A 19,972-nucleotide genomic window follows, 5' to 3' on the forward strand; every position below is an offset into this window, starting at 1 on the left:
AAATATGTTTCTAAGCTTGTAATTTCCCATATGGACCTAATATATTGTTTGTAAGTTTTGTTCAATTCCTTAAACGCTTGATTAATATCTAACACATTAACTGGAAAACTTTATGTAGAGAACACCTTATTAACCTCTGCCAAAAAGGTTTGAGTGGATGGTTGATCAGACGAAAAAAAAAACTGCCATGCTAGGAACTACCGTTTAAGAAATTAGATCTATTTGGCAGCAGAAGATAAGGGTCACTTTCTCAGGTCAAAATATTTGACCCTGACATATGTCAAGGCACTTAATTCATAATTTGCCTATAGTCCTAAGACTTTTGCCTTATCTTGACATATGAAAAAAAAAAAAAAAAAAGTAATACAGTTCTTCCCAGTAACACAGCAAGAGTTACCAGCAGCAAAATAAACCTCAATATTGATTGTCATGATTCTGCAGTTTACTGCTGTATGGGCACACCGCAGGGCTCAGAAGAAAAGGAACATCATATCACTTTTGAAGGGCAGATTTTGCTGGAATGTTTTTAGAGCACCATGTCAAATTTAAAGAGACCCTGAGGTACCCCCTACAGTGGAACCCCCCAAAAAGCGACCCCATTTTGGAAACTACAGTCCTCAAGGAATTTAATGAGGGGTGCACTGAGCATTTTGACCCCACAGGCGTTTCATAGGATTTAGAAACATATGGCAAGGAAAACAAACAAAAATTCCCAATAAAATGTTGCATTAGCCCCACATTTTCAGCTTCACAAGGGTTAGCAAAAGAAAAAGCATCCCATTATTTGCACATTATGCCTAATTACAGCAACACCCAGTATGTGGTCATAACTGTATGGGCTCAGAAGGCAAGCAGAGTCATTTGGCTTTTGGAAGGCAGAATTCACTGGAATGGTTCTTGGGCGCAGTCACATTTACAGAGCCCTTAAGGTACCAACAGAGTGTAAATCCCCAAAAATGTACCCCTTTTTCGAAACAAAACCCTTTAAAAGGAGTTCACCTAGGGGGTACAGTGATTGGCTTGACCCCAAAGGTATTTCATAGAATTCTTTTAAATTGGAACATGAAATGAAAAATTACATTCTATTTTAATTACATGTAGCTTCAAATGATTTCTTTTCACAAGTGGCAATAGGAGAAAAAGCACCTCAAATTTTGTACGACAATACCCCCTAAAGTGGTCATAAACTGCTGTTTGGGCACACTGCAGGGTTCAGAAGGGAAGGAGCTCCATGTGCATTTGAGTCCTAGTTTAATGATTTATACAGCACTGTCCTGCAGAGGCTCTAAAGTTAAATAAAAATCTCCCAAGAAGTGACCCCATTTTAGAAACCAGCATGTTGTGCCCAGCATGCAACGTCAGCCCTCTTACTGTGCTTCCTGGTCAGGAATGAAAAGATACCCATATGCATTTGAATCCCAATGTGGCAATTTACAGTTGCTGACAACTGTAGAGGATCCCGTGTAAAATAATAAAACAAAACACCTAAGTGACCTCATTTTGGAAACTACAAGGTATTTAATAAAGGGTGAAGTGAGCATTTTGACACCACGTGTTTTGCAAAAATTAATGCACCACAGATGGGGCAAAGTGAAAACTGCAATTTTTCTACAGATATGCCAGTTCAATGACAAATATGTTGTGCCAATCATGTGCCAGTGTGAAAAGTAAACCCTATTATGTTCCGCTTCCTGGTTTTATAAACACCCTACATGTGGCCCTAATCTTTTCACTGACAGAGCTCCAGAGTAAAAGAGCACCATACGCATTTTGAGGCCCAAGGCGGTGATTTGCACAGCCTGCGCTGACAACCAGGGGGTTAAACAATAAATGGAACACATGACCTGCTAGTTTCCCTAACTACACTATGTGCTACTCTGCATTGTGGCTCTTAAATGTCATCTACAGACGTGGACAAAATTGTTGGTACCCTTTGGTCAATGAAAGAAAAAGTCACAATGGTCACAGAAATAACTTTAATCTGACAAAAGTAATAATAAATTAAAATTCTATAAATGTTAACCAATGAAAGTCAGACATTGTTTTTCAACCATGCTTCAACAGAATTATGTAAAAAAATAAACTCATGAAACAGGCATGGACAAAAATGATGGTACCCCTAACTTAATATTTTGTTGCGCAACCTTTTGAGGCAATCACTGCAATCAAACGCTTCCTGTAACTGTCAATGAGACATCTGCACCTCTCAGCAGGTATTTTGGCCCACTCCTCATGAGCAAACTGCTCCAGTTGTGTCCGGTTTGAAGGGTGCCTTTTCCAGACTGCATGTTTCAGCTCCTTCCAAAGATGCTCAATAGGATTGAGGTCAGGGCTCATAGAAGGCCACTTTAGAATAGTCCAATTTTTTCCTCTTAGCCATTCTTGGGTGTTTTTAGCGGTGTGTTTTGGGTCATTGTCCTGTTGCAAGACCCATGACCTGCGACTGAGACCAAGCTTTCTGACACTGGCTAGTACATTTCTCTCTAGAATTCCTTGATAGTCTTGAGATTTCATTGTACCCTGCACAGATTCAAGACACCCTGTGCCAGACGCAGCAAAGCAGCCCCAGAACATAACAGAGCCTCCTCCATGTTTCACAGTAGGGACAGTGTTCTTTTCTTGATATGCTTCATTTTTTCGTCTGTGAACATACAGCTGATGTGCCTTGGCAAAAACTTCGATTTTTGTCTCATCTGTCCACAGGACATTCTCCCAGAAGCTTTGTGGCTTGTCAACATGTAGTTTGGCATATTCCAGTCTTGCTTTTTTATGATTCGTTTTCAACAATGGTGTCCTCCTTGGTCGTCTCCCATGTAGTCCACTTTGGCTCAAACAACGACGGATGGTGCGATCTGACACTGATGTTCCTTGAGCATGAAGTTCACCTTGAATCTCTTTAGAAGTCTTTCTAGGCTCTTTTGTTACCATTCGGATTATCCGTCTCTTAGATTTGTCATCAATTTTCCTCCTGCGGCCACGTCCAGGGAGGTTGGCTACAGTCCCATGGATCTTAAACTTATGAATAATATGTGCAACTGTACTCACAGGAACATCTAGTTGCTTGGAGATGGTCTTATAGCCTTTACCTTTAACATGCTTGTCTATAATTTTCTTTCTGATCTCTTGAGACAGCTCTTTCCTTTGCTTCCTCTGGTCCATGTCGAGTGTGGTACACACCATATCACCAAACAACACAGTGATTACCTGGAGCCATATATATAGGCCCAATGGCTGATTACAAGGTTGTAGACACCTGTGATGCTAATTAGTGGACACACCTTGAATTAACATGTCCCTTTGGTCACATTATGTTCTGTGTTTTCTAGGGGTACCATCATTTTTGTCCATGCCTGTTTCATGAGTTTATTTTTTTACATAATTCTGTTGAAGCATGGTTGAAAAACAATGTCTGACTTTCATTGGTTAACATTTATAGAATTTTAATTTATTATTACTTTTGTCAGATTAAAGTTATTTCTGTGACCATTGTGACTTTTTCTTTCATTGACCAAAGGGTACCAACAATTTTGTCCACGTCTGTATAAAAGCAAATCTCCAGTCTCTCCTTACTAAACGCTCATTAAGACGGCTGTATGTTGCTTTCAGCATCCGAACCGCAATTTTGTGGATTAGATGCGGACCCACTTACTTCTATATGGCCCCGGAGTGCTGTCTGCATCTTTTCTTCAGTTTCCAGGCCCCGCAAAACAAATAAAACATGTCCTATACTTGTCAGTGAAACTCTGAACGTGGTCCTATTAAAGTCTACAGGTCCCAAAAAATGCGTAATGCAATTCCTTTTTTCGCAGTCATCCTCATCTCCCTGCAAAAAAACAGATCCGCATTTTTGAGGATCGCAAAAAACATACGTCTGTCTTAATGAGCCCTAAGGCCTATTCTTATTAATGCAGGTGTGGAAATTACCTAATAATCACTGGTTAAGATCTGTACTTTTTAACAATTTTGCCTTTGTGTTTTAAAATCAATGGTCTATGCACCAACTTCATGATGAAGACGAGACAGACTTGTGCTTATTATACACATCAACAAAAGTGAGAAGACAGAGCTGCGGGGGAGGGAGAGAGCAGCAGCCTGAACCAATAGTGAGACAGGAGGCGTGTCTCAGACTACCCAAAACTACCTGTAGTCACTGTAGTCACAGATCACAGCTCTGCCCTAATGGAGCGGAGCATGATAAGAGGAAAATAACAGGTAATCATCTCTTGTAGATAATTAATCCTACTGGTTTTTTTTGTGAATGTATTAAATATTGAACCACAAAAGTTAATACACAAGAAAAGAGTATTATCTTTGTAAAAAACTGTTTTATTTTACATACTGTTTACCTGCTGTTCTACAGGCATCGAGTGTAACATAAAATGGTGTTAAATATATGTATAGCCTCTCATGTCCATTAGATATGTATCATCATAATCACTAAAGAAAACGCACTAATTAGTGTTTTAATCCTTTACTATACAAACCGTATGACATGATTTTGTTTAGTTGGGAAAACAGTGAATAGTTGGCAAACACCGCTTTCCTGTTACTTAGTACACAAACTTAAAGAATTTGCGTTAAATTGGCTTTGAAAAAACTTATAAAAAAGATACAATTCCATAGTTTCTGTATAAAGCCCTTTAAAAAAACGATCTGCCTCGTTAAACAGAAAGCAGGTAATAAAGCGGGATGATGGCACCGCCAGTAAAGAAACATTTCAGGCGCTGTAAACAAAATACATTACCAAAGGCCTTCCTGCTATGGAGAACGCATCTCAAAAGCTTTACAGGTTACATCATCAAATGTAGCAGAGGATATACCAGAAAAGATGTATTGTTACATAAGCATATTCATGAGAAAACTAATTAAACTCCCCAAAAAATTAAAAAAAAATAAAAGTTAATTTATTGCCAGATATGTGTCAGCTGAAATAGTGAAATTTTTCATGAGCATATGTGACCGTCCAGCTACACACTGGGGGTTCTTATGCTTTAACCACAGTAAATTAAGTCTGCGTACAGTCATTAAAAACATTCACATTTTGTCTCCAGTCACCTCCCGCTAATGTTCACGGTAATCAAAGAAAAGCCAAAGTGCAATCGCAGAAATCCTGCACTAATGGAGCCCCCCCCCCCACGTTATGTCATAGGGCATTCAGGTGCCGATATGAGGGGGAAAGTGATCATCACACAATTCCCACCAAATCTCTGCAGCAATAGGTCATGGTTTTCAGCATCTCTGCTAGCTGACAATCTATCCTGGCCATGTGCTGATCACACGTGTGCATGTTAGAAGGCACAGCTCTCATCACTGTGTGTTCGTTACATGGCCCAGACCTGGATTTTTAACCCCTGAAAGAACAACAACAAAAATGAAGGTTTCTATTGTATGCCTGCAGACAGAGATCTTGAAAACTGTAAGGAATACATACAGAAAGTACATAAAGCCTTATTTTATGAAACGGTAATACCCCTTTAATCCCAATCCAGAAAATAATCGAAAAGATTGCATACACAGGATTATCTCCACTTTTACTCACCACTCCTGATTAACCCCGCTGATGATTTTGCAGATGCTCACCCAAGCTTACCCATAGGCCACCAACCACACCCTGGACCTGCAATTCTTTAGAGACATTCAGCGCAGTATAAAAGCCTTTAAAGGCAAAACCCGTGATACTGCAGTGAGCAAGAATAAGGTGCTCAGTTCCCTAAAGGACAACAGTGACAATGGTGCCACCCACAGCAACGCCATGTAAGAAAAACGTATCTTTCACCCCCACCAGTTAATTGCTTTTAGTACGATTCATTACATATATGTTTGCACTTAAAACCTTCAGAAACTCAGATTTAATGACTGGGATCCAAAGTCCCATTACGTCCCCTGACAGGCCTTTGTATGTATGGCAGGGATCTATTGCCAGTCTGAGTGTCAACAAAATAAACGGATTAGAGGATGATTAGTGTTTAATACAAATTAAAAAAAACTTTTTGAAGAGGAATGAAATGTTTGGTCCAGCAAGCCTCTTTTTTCTTGAAATGTACTTCTGGGCTGGATGCTATTCTTCTAATGGCTTTCTTCACCATCAATACAGACACACGTTTCTTTGGGAACTGTTCCGATTCACCTGATTTGTCCATTTACAATACTTCCAAAGTGGTTTTGTGCAACTGTACTGTGGATTTCCAGTTCGCCATAAGCATGCAGAGTGATCATGACTCTTTTCCCCCATAGACACAGGTAAAAACTTATGCAAAGTCTTGCTTATACTTTTGGCAGATTTGTGCATTTGACATCTAGTCTTTAATCTTATAGATTGTCTCCAGGTTGGTACTGTGGCTCTGTTGCTGTAAAGTAGTCTTCTAAAAAGGACTGAATATATTCAAAGGTTGGTCTTTCATCCGGGTCCTTCTTCCAGCACAGCTTCATTAATTCATGCAGTGATTCTGGGCAGCCTTGAGGACAGGGCATTCGGTAGCCCCGCTCCACTTGTTCCAGCACTTCCCTATTCACCATCCCTATGGGAAGGATTCAACACCGTTACACATAAATAGCTACCAGTAGCATTTAAAGAGGATTAATAAGTACTCAAACAAAGCAAACTATGGGGCACATTTATTAGGACCGACGTAATAAAGCCCCATAGCTGGCAGAGGATCCCCCGAAGTTATGAAGAGGCAGCTTCCGAGCGGTCTTACATTTAGACCTTTTTCTACACCTAAAACAATTGTAGAAAATGGTAAATGAGACAGGCCTACCGGCCCGTCTCCTTCCCAGTCCACAATTTTAGACGTGGCATGAGCGGGGTGAAGTTGCAGATAACGTTGTGCTGCCACCTGCACCTGAAATACGCCTAAGTTAGGCGTAATTCAGCTTAGTAAATGACCCCCCGTTCACAACAAATTGTTATTTTTATTGATGCAATAAATCTAAAATGATGCAACTTTGCAAATAGTAGCAATACAAATCTTCCGGTTTCTGTCTATAGTTCCTATGAAGAATATATATATATATCTCTCCATGGAAACAGACTACAAACCCTGTATAGTCTGATCATCCAGCTATTCTCTCTTCCTACTGCGTAATACTTTTTCATAAAGGCAAGGCAGAAGAGGGAAGCAATACAATTATTCTAATAAAAAACATTACGTACAAGGCATTGTCTATCATATAATGTCTTAAAGGGAATGTGTCAGCTCCAAAACACCCCCTGAATTAAAAGGTAAGTGGTGTATAGTGTTAGGGACCCATTGCATTCTGACTGTGCTCCCACAAACCAGCAGTGAAATGCATAGAGAGGACTCCTCTCCACTACGTGCGTGAGCTCAGTCCTCACAACGCATTGCTGGCTTGTAAGAGCACAGCGTCAGAATGCAAGAGAGTATGAAAATAAAAGTTACATTACTGGACTCAGTCACCTACAATATACACCACGTAATCTAGTTTGGGGGGCGTTTTGGACCCAACAGATTCCCTTTAAGCCTTAGAGCCAACAAATTTCTGCCTGCCATTTCAGCTGCTCCAAGTTTGGAGATATTCTTGACTACCACATTTTCTAGGACGAATTAAACAATAGTTGGCAGCTAATGCACCAAGGATACAGTACCTGGATAGGGCACCCTTCCTTTGGTAACCAGCTCTGTCAGGAGGATCCCAAATGACCAGACATCAGACTTTATGGTAAATCGCCCATATAATGCAGCTTCAGGAGCAGTCCACTTGATGGGAAATTTTGCTCCTAAAGAGGAATGAGAAAAGAAAAATCTTCAAGATAACAGATTTCACATCTGTGTGAAGTGCCGTTAATGGCGTTTAGTCCGAATGAATGAGTCCAGACAAATCATGAAGGCTTCCTTATTTTGCCTTCATTAGCTAATCTGGGCTAATCCCAAAATCCATCCTATTCTCAGTAACAAAAACAAAACACAATTTAGTGTGAAAAATTCTATATGATGTATAAGAGCACATCATATATACTGATGTATAAGAGCACATCATATATACTGTATAACAGAACACCAAATCACAATCAGACTAATTTTCTAATTCATGATTATTTTAATTTTTGAAAATGTCGGTGCAATATACTCCTATGTCCTGTAGAGCTGTGTGATGTAACAGAAGCTGTACCTTGTCTTGCTGTGTACTCATTATCTTCTATCAATCTGGCCAGGCCAAAGTCAGCAATTTTGCATACAAGATTGTCTCCCACCAAGATGTTAGCAGCTCTCAGGTCTCGGTGGATATAGTTCATCCTTTCAATATACGCCATGCCATCTGCTATCTGTGGGGGAAAAATAATAATAAAGTGCAGTTTGGCATATACCCGTGCTGCTGTGTCCCCCAATTCATTTACGAGAAAAATAATAATAAAGTCTAGTTTTATTTCTATCTCGTTAAGCAGGATTCAGACAGGATAAAGTATGCTTACCTGTGCAGCCATGTCAACCAGCTGTGGTAGCTTCAAATACTTCCCATCCCCCTCTTTAAGGAAGTCTAATAGGCTTCCTGTTTCACAACGAGAGGAAAATAAAATGTTGATTAATAAATTATTCTTTTGATCATAAAACATCTCTAATATTTTTTAAAGGGTTTGTACAGAATTAGTGACACATGGCTGCTTTCTTACCAGGGGCATGGGTTGTGTCTGGTGTTACAGCTCAGGTCCACTGAAGTGAACGGATAACTATGGGCAGGTTGGCAGAATAACGCCATTACCTAGCAAACGGCATGTTTTAAGTGGTATGCCAAAAAAATATATCACAATGGAGAAGAGTGCGTGAAACTAATGCAAGTTAAAAGGGCTTTGTCAGAAGTTGGAGATAGAAGGGAACCAGTGGCAAGGAAATGAAGAGGCCCTCTAAAGGAAGAGAACAGCACTATGAAGAGTATACGGACACAGCTCCACTCTCCTCCAATGGCTACACTGGGTACTGCAGCTCAGCCCCATTGAAGTGATAACTCAGTTTTGCCAGCAGCGTTTACTCTCAATGAATACGTTTATTATGTACAAATCCTTTAGAGGAAAATTCTTTTCCTACAATACTTGGGAGTGATTTATGTGTCCTAGACTAGTTGAAACAATCATACACCTACTGTAAAATGTAAATGTACCCACAGGATAGAGGATAACTATTAGATTGGTGGGGGCCTTACCGTTGGGCCCTCATACCCTGTGGAGTCCCCTGCCACCTAGTCCGGCATGCACACTACCTCCGGAACTCCCATAGAAATGAAAGGAGTGGGCATAACCATGTGCAACCAACCGCTCCATTTATTATGGAGGGCTCCACAGGGTACAGGGCCCCAGCAATCTAATAGTTATCCCCTATCCTGTGGGCAAGAGAAAACTTCACATAAGAAAAATATCCCTTTAGGAAGGCATGTTTACATGGACCTTTTTTATGTGGTCAAAACTGTGCTAAAAATTGCATGTTTTTTACATCTGGATGCCTTTATTTTGTAGTTGCACTTTCTGAATAAGTTTTCATTATTTTCTCCTCGGAAATACAGCAAAAAAAAAAAATGCACCCACATGAGTTTTGAGCGCATTTCCCCCCCCCTGTTTTGACCGCACAGTCATATATAAAATACAACCTAAAGTAGTAGTTTTATATTGTATATTGGAATTTATTTATGTAATGACAATTTCCAGCACTCTAAGCCGACAACTGAGAAACAAGTTCATATAGGACCAACCTTTTGACATATACTCTGTAACAATGTAGATGGGCTCTTCAGACACCACAGCGTAAAGGGGAACTAGTTTATCATGCCGGAGTTTTTTCATGATCTGCGCCTCTTGCAGGAAGGCTTCAGGCATCATTGTCCCAGGCTTTAGTGTTTTGATTGCTACTTTCGTGGTTCCGTTCCAAGTTCCTATGGAACAAAAAAAAAAAAAACCAAGGGGTCAACCAAAATAGTAAGGAAGAAAAAAAGAATAGCAAACAAGCAACCAAATGGACATTCACCGGTTCCACTCTGTAAAAGGCTGGTACTGCTGAACTGACCAAGCAAGGGATCAAGTCAGTCTGTGCACCACAATGATTACCTCTACAAACACTGAAAACCTGCAGCAGCTTAGTGTTCGTGTACAGTGCAGGTTTTAAAATCATTGTGTACAGGTCGTGGAAAAAGCGCAGAATTCAGAGGATGTTTCAATGCATGGGTAGTCCAGGACGCTTCCTACTTGTCCAGCCCTGCTCTTGGATTGGCCAGCATTGTTCATGTGAGCAGTGCTGGCCAATCCAAGGGCAACAGCAAGAGTCTTCAACCATCAAACACACAGCGTGCATCAGGCCAGACCACACTTCTTCTCAAACTCCCTCTCGTTCCTCAGCTGTGAGCTCTGTAGGCGACGCTGGACTGCACTGCCAGTAACAAGTACTGATCCAGACTACTAATGTACTACTGGAGTTAACATGGCAGAATCCAGGTGACAGCCTCCCTATAATATCTAAATCAATGTAATATATAGAAGAAAAAAAAAAAAAAAGTCTCCATTTTTTTTCAAGCTCAAATGTGATGGCATGCATGACGGGCGTCACAACAAAGCCTAAATATATGAGATTTTCATTTGTCTTTTGATGAAAAATCAATGAGGTCAAATATTTAATATTATTTCTTTGACAAGTAAAAATGTTCTACATGAAGTCATACCCCAAACACCTCATCATAGTTACCCCTTCTGGTCGTAACTCATAAGGAACTATTGCCTCACTGTAGTTTCCTGGGAGTAATTTGTAAGCTTAGTAAATTACAGGCTGAACCTCTGAACGAGCCCTCCTATATCATATCATCCCTTCATTTCAGAAGCAGTCGTGTGGTTTTAGTGAATTATATTTCAGGAGATAAAAACGCATTTATCAATATACAGAATAATGCAATTTATACTTACCCATCCAAACTTCACCAAAACATCCTTGACCCAATTTAACTTCAAGTCTCAAAGATTCTCTAGGAATTTCCCATGCATCCTTGGCTAATCCCTGGGTTTGTGGTTTCACAGTGGGGCACACGGTTGTTAACCTGTAGCACAAGCCATCGGCATGTTCTTTATAAAGAAAAAAAAAAAAAGCAATAATAAATCCACTGGAAACACAAGAGAAACGTGCAAACATTAGAATGAAGTTAAAATCCTCATTAAAGAGAACCTGTCACCTCTTCAGATAGGTCTGCTTTAGTAACTACTGGATCATCTATTCTCATGAGCCTATGTTGTGTCATTCCTTCATTATTCCTGCTAGAAGTTACTACTACATTACTAGCAGTTTGCAGTGAAGGTTCAGCTAGGCGCTACGTCTGACGTTGGCAGGGGCACACTCCCAACTAGTATCAACGATCTGGACCTTCACTGCAAACTGCTGGTAGTTCATTCATCACTTCTAGCAGGAATAATAAAGTAATCATACAGCATAGAGTCAGAATTGCTTCAGAATTGTTATTACATGGGGAATGTAAGTAAGTAGCTATTAATAGAGATGTCAGGAGAGGTGACAGATTCTCTTTAAAGTTACATTTTCTTACCCCTGTACTTTTCACCCTGCACTTGGGGGGTGTTTGCACCCCCAGTTATTTTTTTTAAATGTATTTTATATAGTATCTATGACACAAAGAAAAAAAAAAGAAAGAAAAATACAAATGAATAATGTTTTGGATTGCTGCTAAACTACTTTCTGGGGAATGAGAAGATCCTACGTAATACATGCAGCAGGACTCCCTTCGAGGAAACCCATCATGGGCTGACTGAAATCCTGACAGGCTCCCTCCTTACACACAGATATGTTTCAAATGCTGTAGCATTTCAGAAAAAGTTTAGAGGGAAAGAAGGAATGTGAATCAGAAAATTACCTATTGTTTAAATCTAGTCTTTATGGCTTTTTTGGGGCACAAAATGTATATAATTCTGCAAGTTTCAAAACTGGTGACTTTTTCAGTAGCCATTATCACCAAAGGCAGAAGTACAATGACAACACCTCTACAACAATGAAGGTGAATGTACACGTCCAGATAATCAGGCAGATTATCGGGAAGGAATGTTCCTGCGAACGCTCATTCCCAATCTGTCTGTGTAAAGGTGCCGCCGATCATACGGTGAACGAGCAAATCACATGTTCATCAGGTGAAATGATTATTAGTGCAGGCAAGTGAATTATCGTGCAGCTGTCTGAGGACGAGCGATAGCGATCCCTTGTTCTAATATTGTGGAGGTGATCGCTGCATGCACTGAACGAACAGCCGACTTCGGGAAGGAACGCTTCCATTCCCGACACTTGGCTTTAGCTCTGCGAGTGTAAAGGCGCCTTTATAACAGCTCTATATCAATAACAGAATCAACCATGCTCAATAGGCGATATCACCGCTTATTGGCTCCCTCCTGACCTCTGCACAGGTCACTGAGCAATGCATGCCTAAAAAACTTTCCCATAGAAGTCAATGAGGTCCCGCCTGACCATTGTGTCTATGGCCCATGGGGCTGCTCAAGAGACAGGAAGTCTTATCATATTTTTAGGCCTGGTAGCCAGTGTGAAAATTGCAGGATTTTATACAATTTTCTTTAATACAGATAGTGACATTGGAAAATTGAGAAAACATAAAAAAAATTCTAAAAAAAACATGTTTAAAAGGGGTATTCCTGTTACCATAAATATAACTTATGTTTTAGACTAATTAATCCTCAATAATTACCTAAGTGTAAATTTCACATATTTACCGTTCAGTAGTTCTAAAAGTAGGTTTCTTCTTCTGCTACCCACCGTTTCCTCATAAATCACCACGGCATCGACCTGTAGTTCTGAGCCTTTGTTAGGTCGAGCATGCTCAGTGTTAGTGTGCTGGTGATTACCGAGTAGAGGGGGTGTTACCGGACTGTATATCAGGCAGCCAATCGGTAAACATCACTCACACCAGGAAAGCTAGGGATTGTGGGGATTGTAGTCTTTGCGAGGGAAGCTCAGACGCCATGATACTCTGTGTTGCAGGCTCACATAGGAGCTAGACAAATGGATTGCAAGGTAAATTGAAACTCTGGTTATATGTATGGGTTGGGTCACAGTTTGCAGCCTTAATGCAGTTACTTAATTACATTACTTTACCGGAATACCCCTTTAATATAAAAATGTGATTTAAAAGGAAATCTGTCACTTCCGGCAAGCCCTACCAAGCACAGTAATACATGTATAGCACACGTGCCGCAGACTCTAGATGGATAATTTTTATGTTTTATGCAACCCCATCCCCTTGCTGTGCATCTGCAAACCAGCCTTGAAATGCATTGAGAGGACTCCTGTGCATGTGCACATAATGGAGAGAAGTCCTCGCTATGTATTTTACAACTAGTTTGTGGGAAAGTAGCAGGGGAATGTGGGGTGAGTGTTGACATCCAAATTACTGATCAACGGCAGGTGTTTTATTCATTTACCACTATACCTTATAGGGTTTGACGGAGGAGACAAATTCCCTTTAAACAAACAATAGGTCATTTTCTGATGACACATTCCCTTTAAAAATTTGCCAGGCGTGGGGGAGACAAGTCCACAGTGTGACTTCTCCCCACCCTGCTCAGCTTGAAAGACAGGTAAGTAATGCACTGTGTCTGTGTGGGTAGCAAAACTACTTTGAAAACCCACATAGCTTTATTAAAAAGTATGAAGAGGGGGGAAAAACAAAACAAAAAAACAAATGAGTGTAAAAGCTGAAAGCAAGGCTCTTACCGGAGTAGTGTTTTACAAGTTTCTGTAGTGATTCAAATTGTGCCCGAGTAGTGATATAGTATCCTCCATTGTCAAGTTTCCTGATCTTGTAGTGCTTCACATTGTCATTTCTCACTTCATCCCAATCCCGGATGGATAGTGAAAAAGCTCCTAGGAAGAGAAATTGTGTGCAAGAGATTTATTTTACTAATCTATCACTATCAAGAAGATGAGACAGTGCCATGATACCAGTCTCAGGTCTTGCACAGAAGAAAGTTATAAAATGTGCACCACTAATTGCAGGCAGTCAACTGAAATTTGTATTATTTGTATTGCAAGTCTCCACTTTCCACAGTTACACTATCCATGAACTCTTAGCCTGAGGACTAAGCAGAGCGCTCTTTAAATGCAGTTTGGGAAAGTCACAGAACACAGGGGTGAAAGAGAAAAGATGAGAAGTAACTCACGGAGACATTGGTACATATGGTAAATATGGTTTCACACCATGTCATTAGTAGGACTAGAATTTAAATTAAAGTGGACGATTTTTTTCTGGATTAATGGGAACTGTTTACCAGAAGAGGACCCTTTACTTATTAGTATTTTACAGAATTGTAAGGTCTCTTTCACACTAGTGATACAGATTTGGTTCGGATCTGATCAAGGAAAAACGAATGGTTTTGCATTCAATGTCAATCAATTTGGTCTGCGATAGCGTTCGGTGTGTGCGTTTTTTTTGCGTCCAGATTCTGTGCGTTTTTCACGCACGTGAAGAAAAATTGAAGAAGAACAACAATCTACTTCTTCTAGCATCCATCAGTGAAAACTGCATTGCATCCGGGTGCCTTCCGTTTTTTTTATGTAAGCTACATTCACTTCTATGGAGCCAGAGCTGTGTGAAAAATGCATAATGTAGATTATGCTGAGATTTTTCTTAAACGCAGAGACGAATGAAAATGAATGGGTCAGGATTCAGCACGTTTGCTACACAGATCGCATCCGGAAGGAATGCTACAATCAGAAATAATACAATCTACACAATCTTGAACCCAAACTTCTGTGAAGAAGTTCGGATCTGGGTACCACATTCAGTTTTTTATCACACACGTGCAAAACGCATTGCACCCACACGATAAAAACTGAACGTAACGCAATTGCATTCGAAACTGACTGCAATTGCGTACCTACTCGCGCAGGTTTGCCGCAGTGCACCGGGACGCATCCGGACACGCTCGTCTGCAAGGGGCCTAAGGGTTACATAGCATCCTAAAATCAATATAATGCTCCGCAGCGTGACACTCGCTCGTCTGAAAGGGGCCTTAAGACTTGCCAAATATGCCCCATTCTTTAATCCTCTTCTGCTTTTGAGGCTGAATCTGAATGAACAGAAAATGGATACCCTGAAAGTGACTGAAGTAGCTGCCCTTTTCCCACAAGACCAGCGGGTGTGAATATATTCTACCAATATTTGTCTGACAATTCAAACACAATTATATATAATGTAATATAAAAAGCATGCGATAAAGTAAAAACTGCACCAACAAATAACTTAGAACTTTAGAGAAAATAGGTTTACCTTTAGTGGTTTCACTCTCCCTGACTAAAAACGTCCCTCTCTGATTTCCTGGGCTGAGAAGCAATCTCTCTGCATCTTTCCTCCCCATTTTGCCAAAATACCACCTGTAAATAAAGAAAGGAATCTCACATCTCCTGCTGATTTGTATGCAACAAAACATCTCCTCAGTCATCGTTCTCCTTCAAAGATCCTTTTGAATATCTCACCAAATATCACACACAAAAGGATATAAAACACTATAATTACTATTCCCTTTAGAAAACCCCCCAGCTTCAGTTTTGTAGGTCGATGAAATTCCCACTTCTATAGCGGACTGTGTAAAATATAAATTCTGGGCTTCTAGATAAACGCCACATCTGTAACTGTGTCCAAAGCTAAGAACATAGGGTTACATTCATCAAACCAGATAAGTCAGTTTTGTGGTTTAAAAAAGTCGCAAGTCATGGCGATTGCTCCGTTTTTTTGCGACATTTGGTGCCCTTCGCCACTTTTCACAGTGGTCTATGTTTAAGAGTTAAAAGTGAGATTAGACCTGGATTATGGCTCATTTACTATGTGCTACTTTTGCAAAAGTAGCATCCCCCTGGTCTACTTTTACACATAAAAGGTGTAAACCACATTGCGCTGACGCCAAATATATTAAGGCGCACCATTTCATAAATTTGGCTCAGGTACACAAAGCAAAGACAGACTTAAAACTGACACAAAACAACCACAAATTATAAATGTCCCCCATAAAGCTTAAACAAATCACAAACTCTGTGTTTGTGACTTTTTAAACGCCACTGCAACAAACTTTTTTTTTTACAGGTGGCATTTCTACACCACCCTGGCCATAAATGGAGAGAGAGAAAGGTACAGTACATCAGGTGGGAGCTGCTGTAGATTTCTCGTCATGCGCACAGACTGCTGGAGGGTGCGTCCAATATATGACTAGGCCTGCGCATGGGACATCACAGACCAACGTAAAAGCTTGTCTATGGTAAATCCCCCCAATAACCTCTCATATAGGGCAAGTTTACACAATGTTTACTGTTTGCTCAATCCACGCCGCTGCAGCTTATATCTGCATGGTTTTCATAACGGCACCAAAAAAGGACATCTTGGCTTGGAAACCAGCAGACACCGTGGCAGGTGTCCTCTTGTGGCTTAGTCCCACTGAATGTGGTAAAGTCACTGGTGAACCCGCGACATTCAAAATTAAAAACACAGCTGAGGATCAGAAGGGAGATTATAACTCACAAACACAGTAAAAAACCCCAGGGTCAGCCTCCAGGTTCGGCCATGGATTCTGCTTTGTATTTGGGGGCCCCCCCCCCCCCCCCCCAAGAGTATGTGCATCCAAATGTGGATCCTGGACTGGATTACTGGGAGCCGTTTACCAGAACAGGACCCTTTATATATTGGCATTTTCCAGGACTAAAAGGTTTGACAAATATTTCTGGTACTTTAATCCTCTTCTGCTTGTTCTCTAGGGGTACCTGATCATATTGGAGCAGCTTCTAATGACTCCCAACACCTTTCCATCACGCAAAAAATAAAAGAAGCCACGTCCCGCACATCACATACATAGAACCAGCAGATTCTGCGTCACAGTAGGTCTCCGGTGACAGCAAAAGATGTATGGACGGGAGTGTTGTGTGGGTTATTAGAAGCTGGCCCTCCATTACGGCTTGACTTGGTAACAGTCTGCAGGATAACAGAAAGTAGCATTGTAGTATTAATCTCAATACCACACGTGAGGCCTAGTTAAAAGGGGGCCCTAATAAAGACCTATCCTTAGGAGGGGATCAGACACCCGATACCCTTCTGATCAGCAGTTCCCTGTAGCAGCCAGCCCAGCAACCACCACTTTGAATGAAGCGCTTCTTCTGGCTCCATTTAAAGTGGTAGTTTCAGCTCCAGCATGGAACAGCTGATATGAGGGGGTGCCGAGTATTAGACATCACCATTCTGATATCGATGACCTATCCTGAAGATCAATACTGGGAGCCCTTAAAAGGAGTATTTTTTCACAATATATGCCCAAGTGCATTAGCGGCTTTAATGTACCCAATATTAAAATAATAAGCAAACAATGATTGTACTTACTCTTCAGCCTGGATGGAGTCCGCTGGGGCTACGTAATTACTGGGTATATAACCTGTTTTTCCAGTGGCTATTGATCTGGCTTCCCACCAGTCTCCTTCTCTGAATTAAAAAGAAAAAATAACAATGTACTGTACACATGGCAATGATCTCCTGCAACTTGGTGACTTCTTGCAAACTGTCTGTCTCCTCTCTAATCAGGATTCCCATCTGCCTCAGTGACTTCTGCCTCCTCTTATAACCTAGATGTTAGCAGCGAGATGCTGTACAACGCCAACGTATCCTCCTTCACAGTTTGTCAGGAGATACTGTAATGGATAAATGTAAATGTGGGACAATACAACTACAGTAATTACATTGTGCTCCATTAAAAGGCCCATTTCAGCTCAAATCAATAATGAGTAGCCGCTGCATAGTTGTACGTCATGTTAGAAGACAGGCAAACAGTGATTTCCCCAGTGAATTCAAGACAGATTTACCAGAGCATGATTTTTCAGATAAAATAGAAGAGAAAGGAGCACAGTCAAAGAAACTGTGGCCTGTGAAAGTTAGAGACTAATTCTGCATTTGTCTTGCATCCGCTAAAATGGATTATCTTACGCCATTTATTTGACTCAGAGAAGGCTTAAGCGGGCCTAACAGATCAGTAGCGAACTGCAAAACCCCCCACAAATTATATATATACACATACATACATTTTTTTCCCTCACATCCCTGCACCTGATTTGTACCTTCATTTTTTTCAATCCCTGCCTGCTGCGGGGTGGGAGGGGGCGTGGCTCAGAAGGACCTGGGGGCGGAGTTTTTAGGTTCATCTTTTGAGGGTGGCCTGATGTAAAACTGTGTGTATGTAGAGACTAAGGACCTGCAAGCTTCTATTGGCTGATAAGGGACATGTGACCGTGTGTATGGCAGTTGCGATATGAATAGAAAGACCTGTAGGCTTCCATTGGCTAATGTAGGTGATGTGATGTGCCATATTTGCATTTTTGGGGAATATCTCAGGAACGTACATGCTAGAGAGCGGAGACCCGGTCTATAACCTTCCCAAACACCTGATGAACCTGTGTGCCAAATTTTGTGATTGTAAATGCGACGGTGCAGATTCTTTTAGCGAAAATACACATCTACATTTCCACAATAAATGTTCAGAACAGGCCTACACATACTACCCACACTGGACGGTCTGCAACAGGGTGAGTGGTGAGAAGGGATTCAGGACATCTTACTGAAAGCACTTATTATGAGCCCCTGCTCTACCCACCTATCTGCCAACGATTGACCGTTTTCTAGTTAGCGGTCTCCCTATGGAGAAAGCTGAAATGATCGTGTCTTCCACTACTTTAAGCTACCCTCGGTGGGCTGCCTTTAAACATGCAAGCAACATGAGCGGAAACTACTTACGTGTTGTTGATGATCTGGAATCTTTCACCTTTCCTAAAGGAAAGATCTTCTGATGTTCTAGCTTCATAATCATATAAGGCAACGAAGACTGTGACACCCCCTGTAAAAATCACAAAGTAACCAATCAGGATAAGTAAGGGGCCACTGAAGCCAATACACTAGTTTTCTATGCCTGAATGCTCATTTATTTAGATAGGATTAAAGGGTTCGTCTAGTCTTTTTCTAGATCATCAGATTGGAGAGGGTCTGACACCCAGCACCCCCGGCGATCTGCTTTATGACAAGACGCCACGCAGGTGCAGGCTCCCTTCTTTCTTCCTGTCCGCTGCTGCTGTTGTTCCATAGACATACAGCAGAGAGCAGGAAGAGAGAAGGGAGACTGCACTTGTGCACTGCATGCGCGTCTCCTCATACAGCTGATCGGCGGCGGTGCCGGGTGTTGGACCCCCACCAATCTAATATTGATTACCTACCCTAGGTCATCAATATTAAAAGCCCTGACAACCTCTTTAAAGAAAACTATACGTCCTTCCAAAACCCTGAAACCATTCCCTGCCAAGGTTTAGCAGTAAAAAAATAAACTTTCCAAATTAATCTGTCAGTTATCCATTTTTCTCCTTACCAGCAGGTGTAATATTACATATCCTATTTTCAGGATCATGCTAAACTTAGAGTTAGAAAATGCATGACAGACTGCAGTTCACAACACAACCACTGTGTGGCCACACACAGACTTGGATATATATCTCGTGACTAGGGTTGTTGCGGGTATCGAAATTTCAATACCCAATCGATACTTTTGTCCCGGTATCGATACGATACCGGGATTTCCGTTTTTTCGATACTGGGCTGCGCTTCTGCGCAGTCTAGTATCTCTGAACATGAGCGCGCTGCTATCGGCGCGCTCATGTTCTCTCTCAGCAGCACGGGGAGAAGGAAGCTGTCCTCCCTCCCCCTGTGCTGCTGCCACCAATGAGAAGCGAGGGGCGGCAATGAGAAGCGAGGGGCGGAGGAGGAGCGGCAATGAGAAGAGAGGGGCGGAGGAGGGGCGGGCGCACTGCGCCACCAATGATGGGATTATTTCCACACAGAGCGGCGCCCAGCGATGTCCCAGCACTCACCATTAGTCCTGGGCGCCGCTCCGTTCGCCTGCAGTGCTCCATTACTGTCTCCTCTCCTGCTCCACATGCTGCTGATTACTATCGGAGCGATG

General features: G+C 41.4%; 1 protein-coding gene across 1 annotated transcript in view; it reads right to left on the bottom strand.

Annotated features, from left to right (window-relative positions):
* Positions 1-4,305: 4,305 nt before the first annotated feature.
* YES1 (YES proto-oncogene 1, Src family tyrosine kinase) overlaps positions 4,306-19,972 on the bottom strand; it is a 65,751-nt gene continuing 50,084 nt past the window's right edge. The window contains exons 3-12 of the mRNA XM_044292920.1: positions 18,760-18,859; positions 17,359-17,457; positions 15,268-15,371; positions 13,713-13,862; positions 10,898-11,053; positions 9,700-9,879; positions 8,432-8,508; positions 8,131-8,284; positions 7,607-7,738; positions 4,306-6,518 (exon numbers count right to left, since the gene is read on the bottom strand). Coding sequence (XP_044148855.1) covers positions 6,310-6,518; positions 7,607-7,738; positions 8,131-8,284; positions 8,432-8,508; positions 9,700-9,879; positions 10,898-11,053; positions 13,713-13,862; positions 15,268-15,371; positions 17,359-17,457; positions 18,760-18,859 — 1,361 coding nt within the window. The 3' untranslated portion in view covers positions 4,306-6,309. The remainder of the gene's footprint in view (positions 6,519-7,606; positions 7,739-8,130; positions 8,285-8,431; positions 8,509-9,699; positions 9,880-10,897; positions 11,054-13,712; positions 13,863-15,267; positions 15,372-17,358; positions 17,458-18,759; positions 18,860-19,972) is intronic.

Source organism: Bufo gargarizans, chromosome 5, assembly GCF_014858855.1.
Source record: "Bufo gargarizans isolate SCDJY-AF-19 chromosome 5, ASM1485885v1, whole genome shotgun sequence".
Lineage (NCBI taxonomy): Eukaryota > Metazoa > Chordata > Amphibia > Anura > Bufonidae > Bufo > Bufo gargarizans.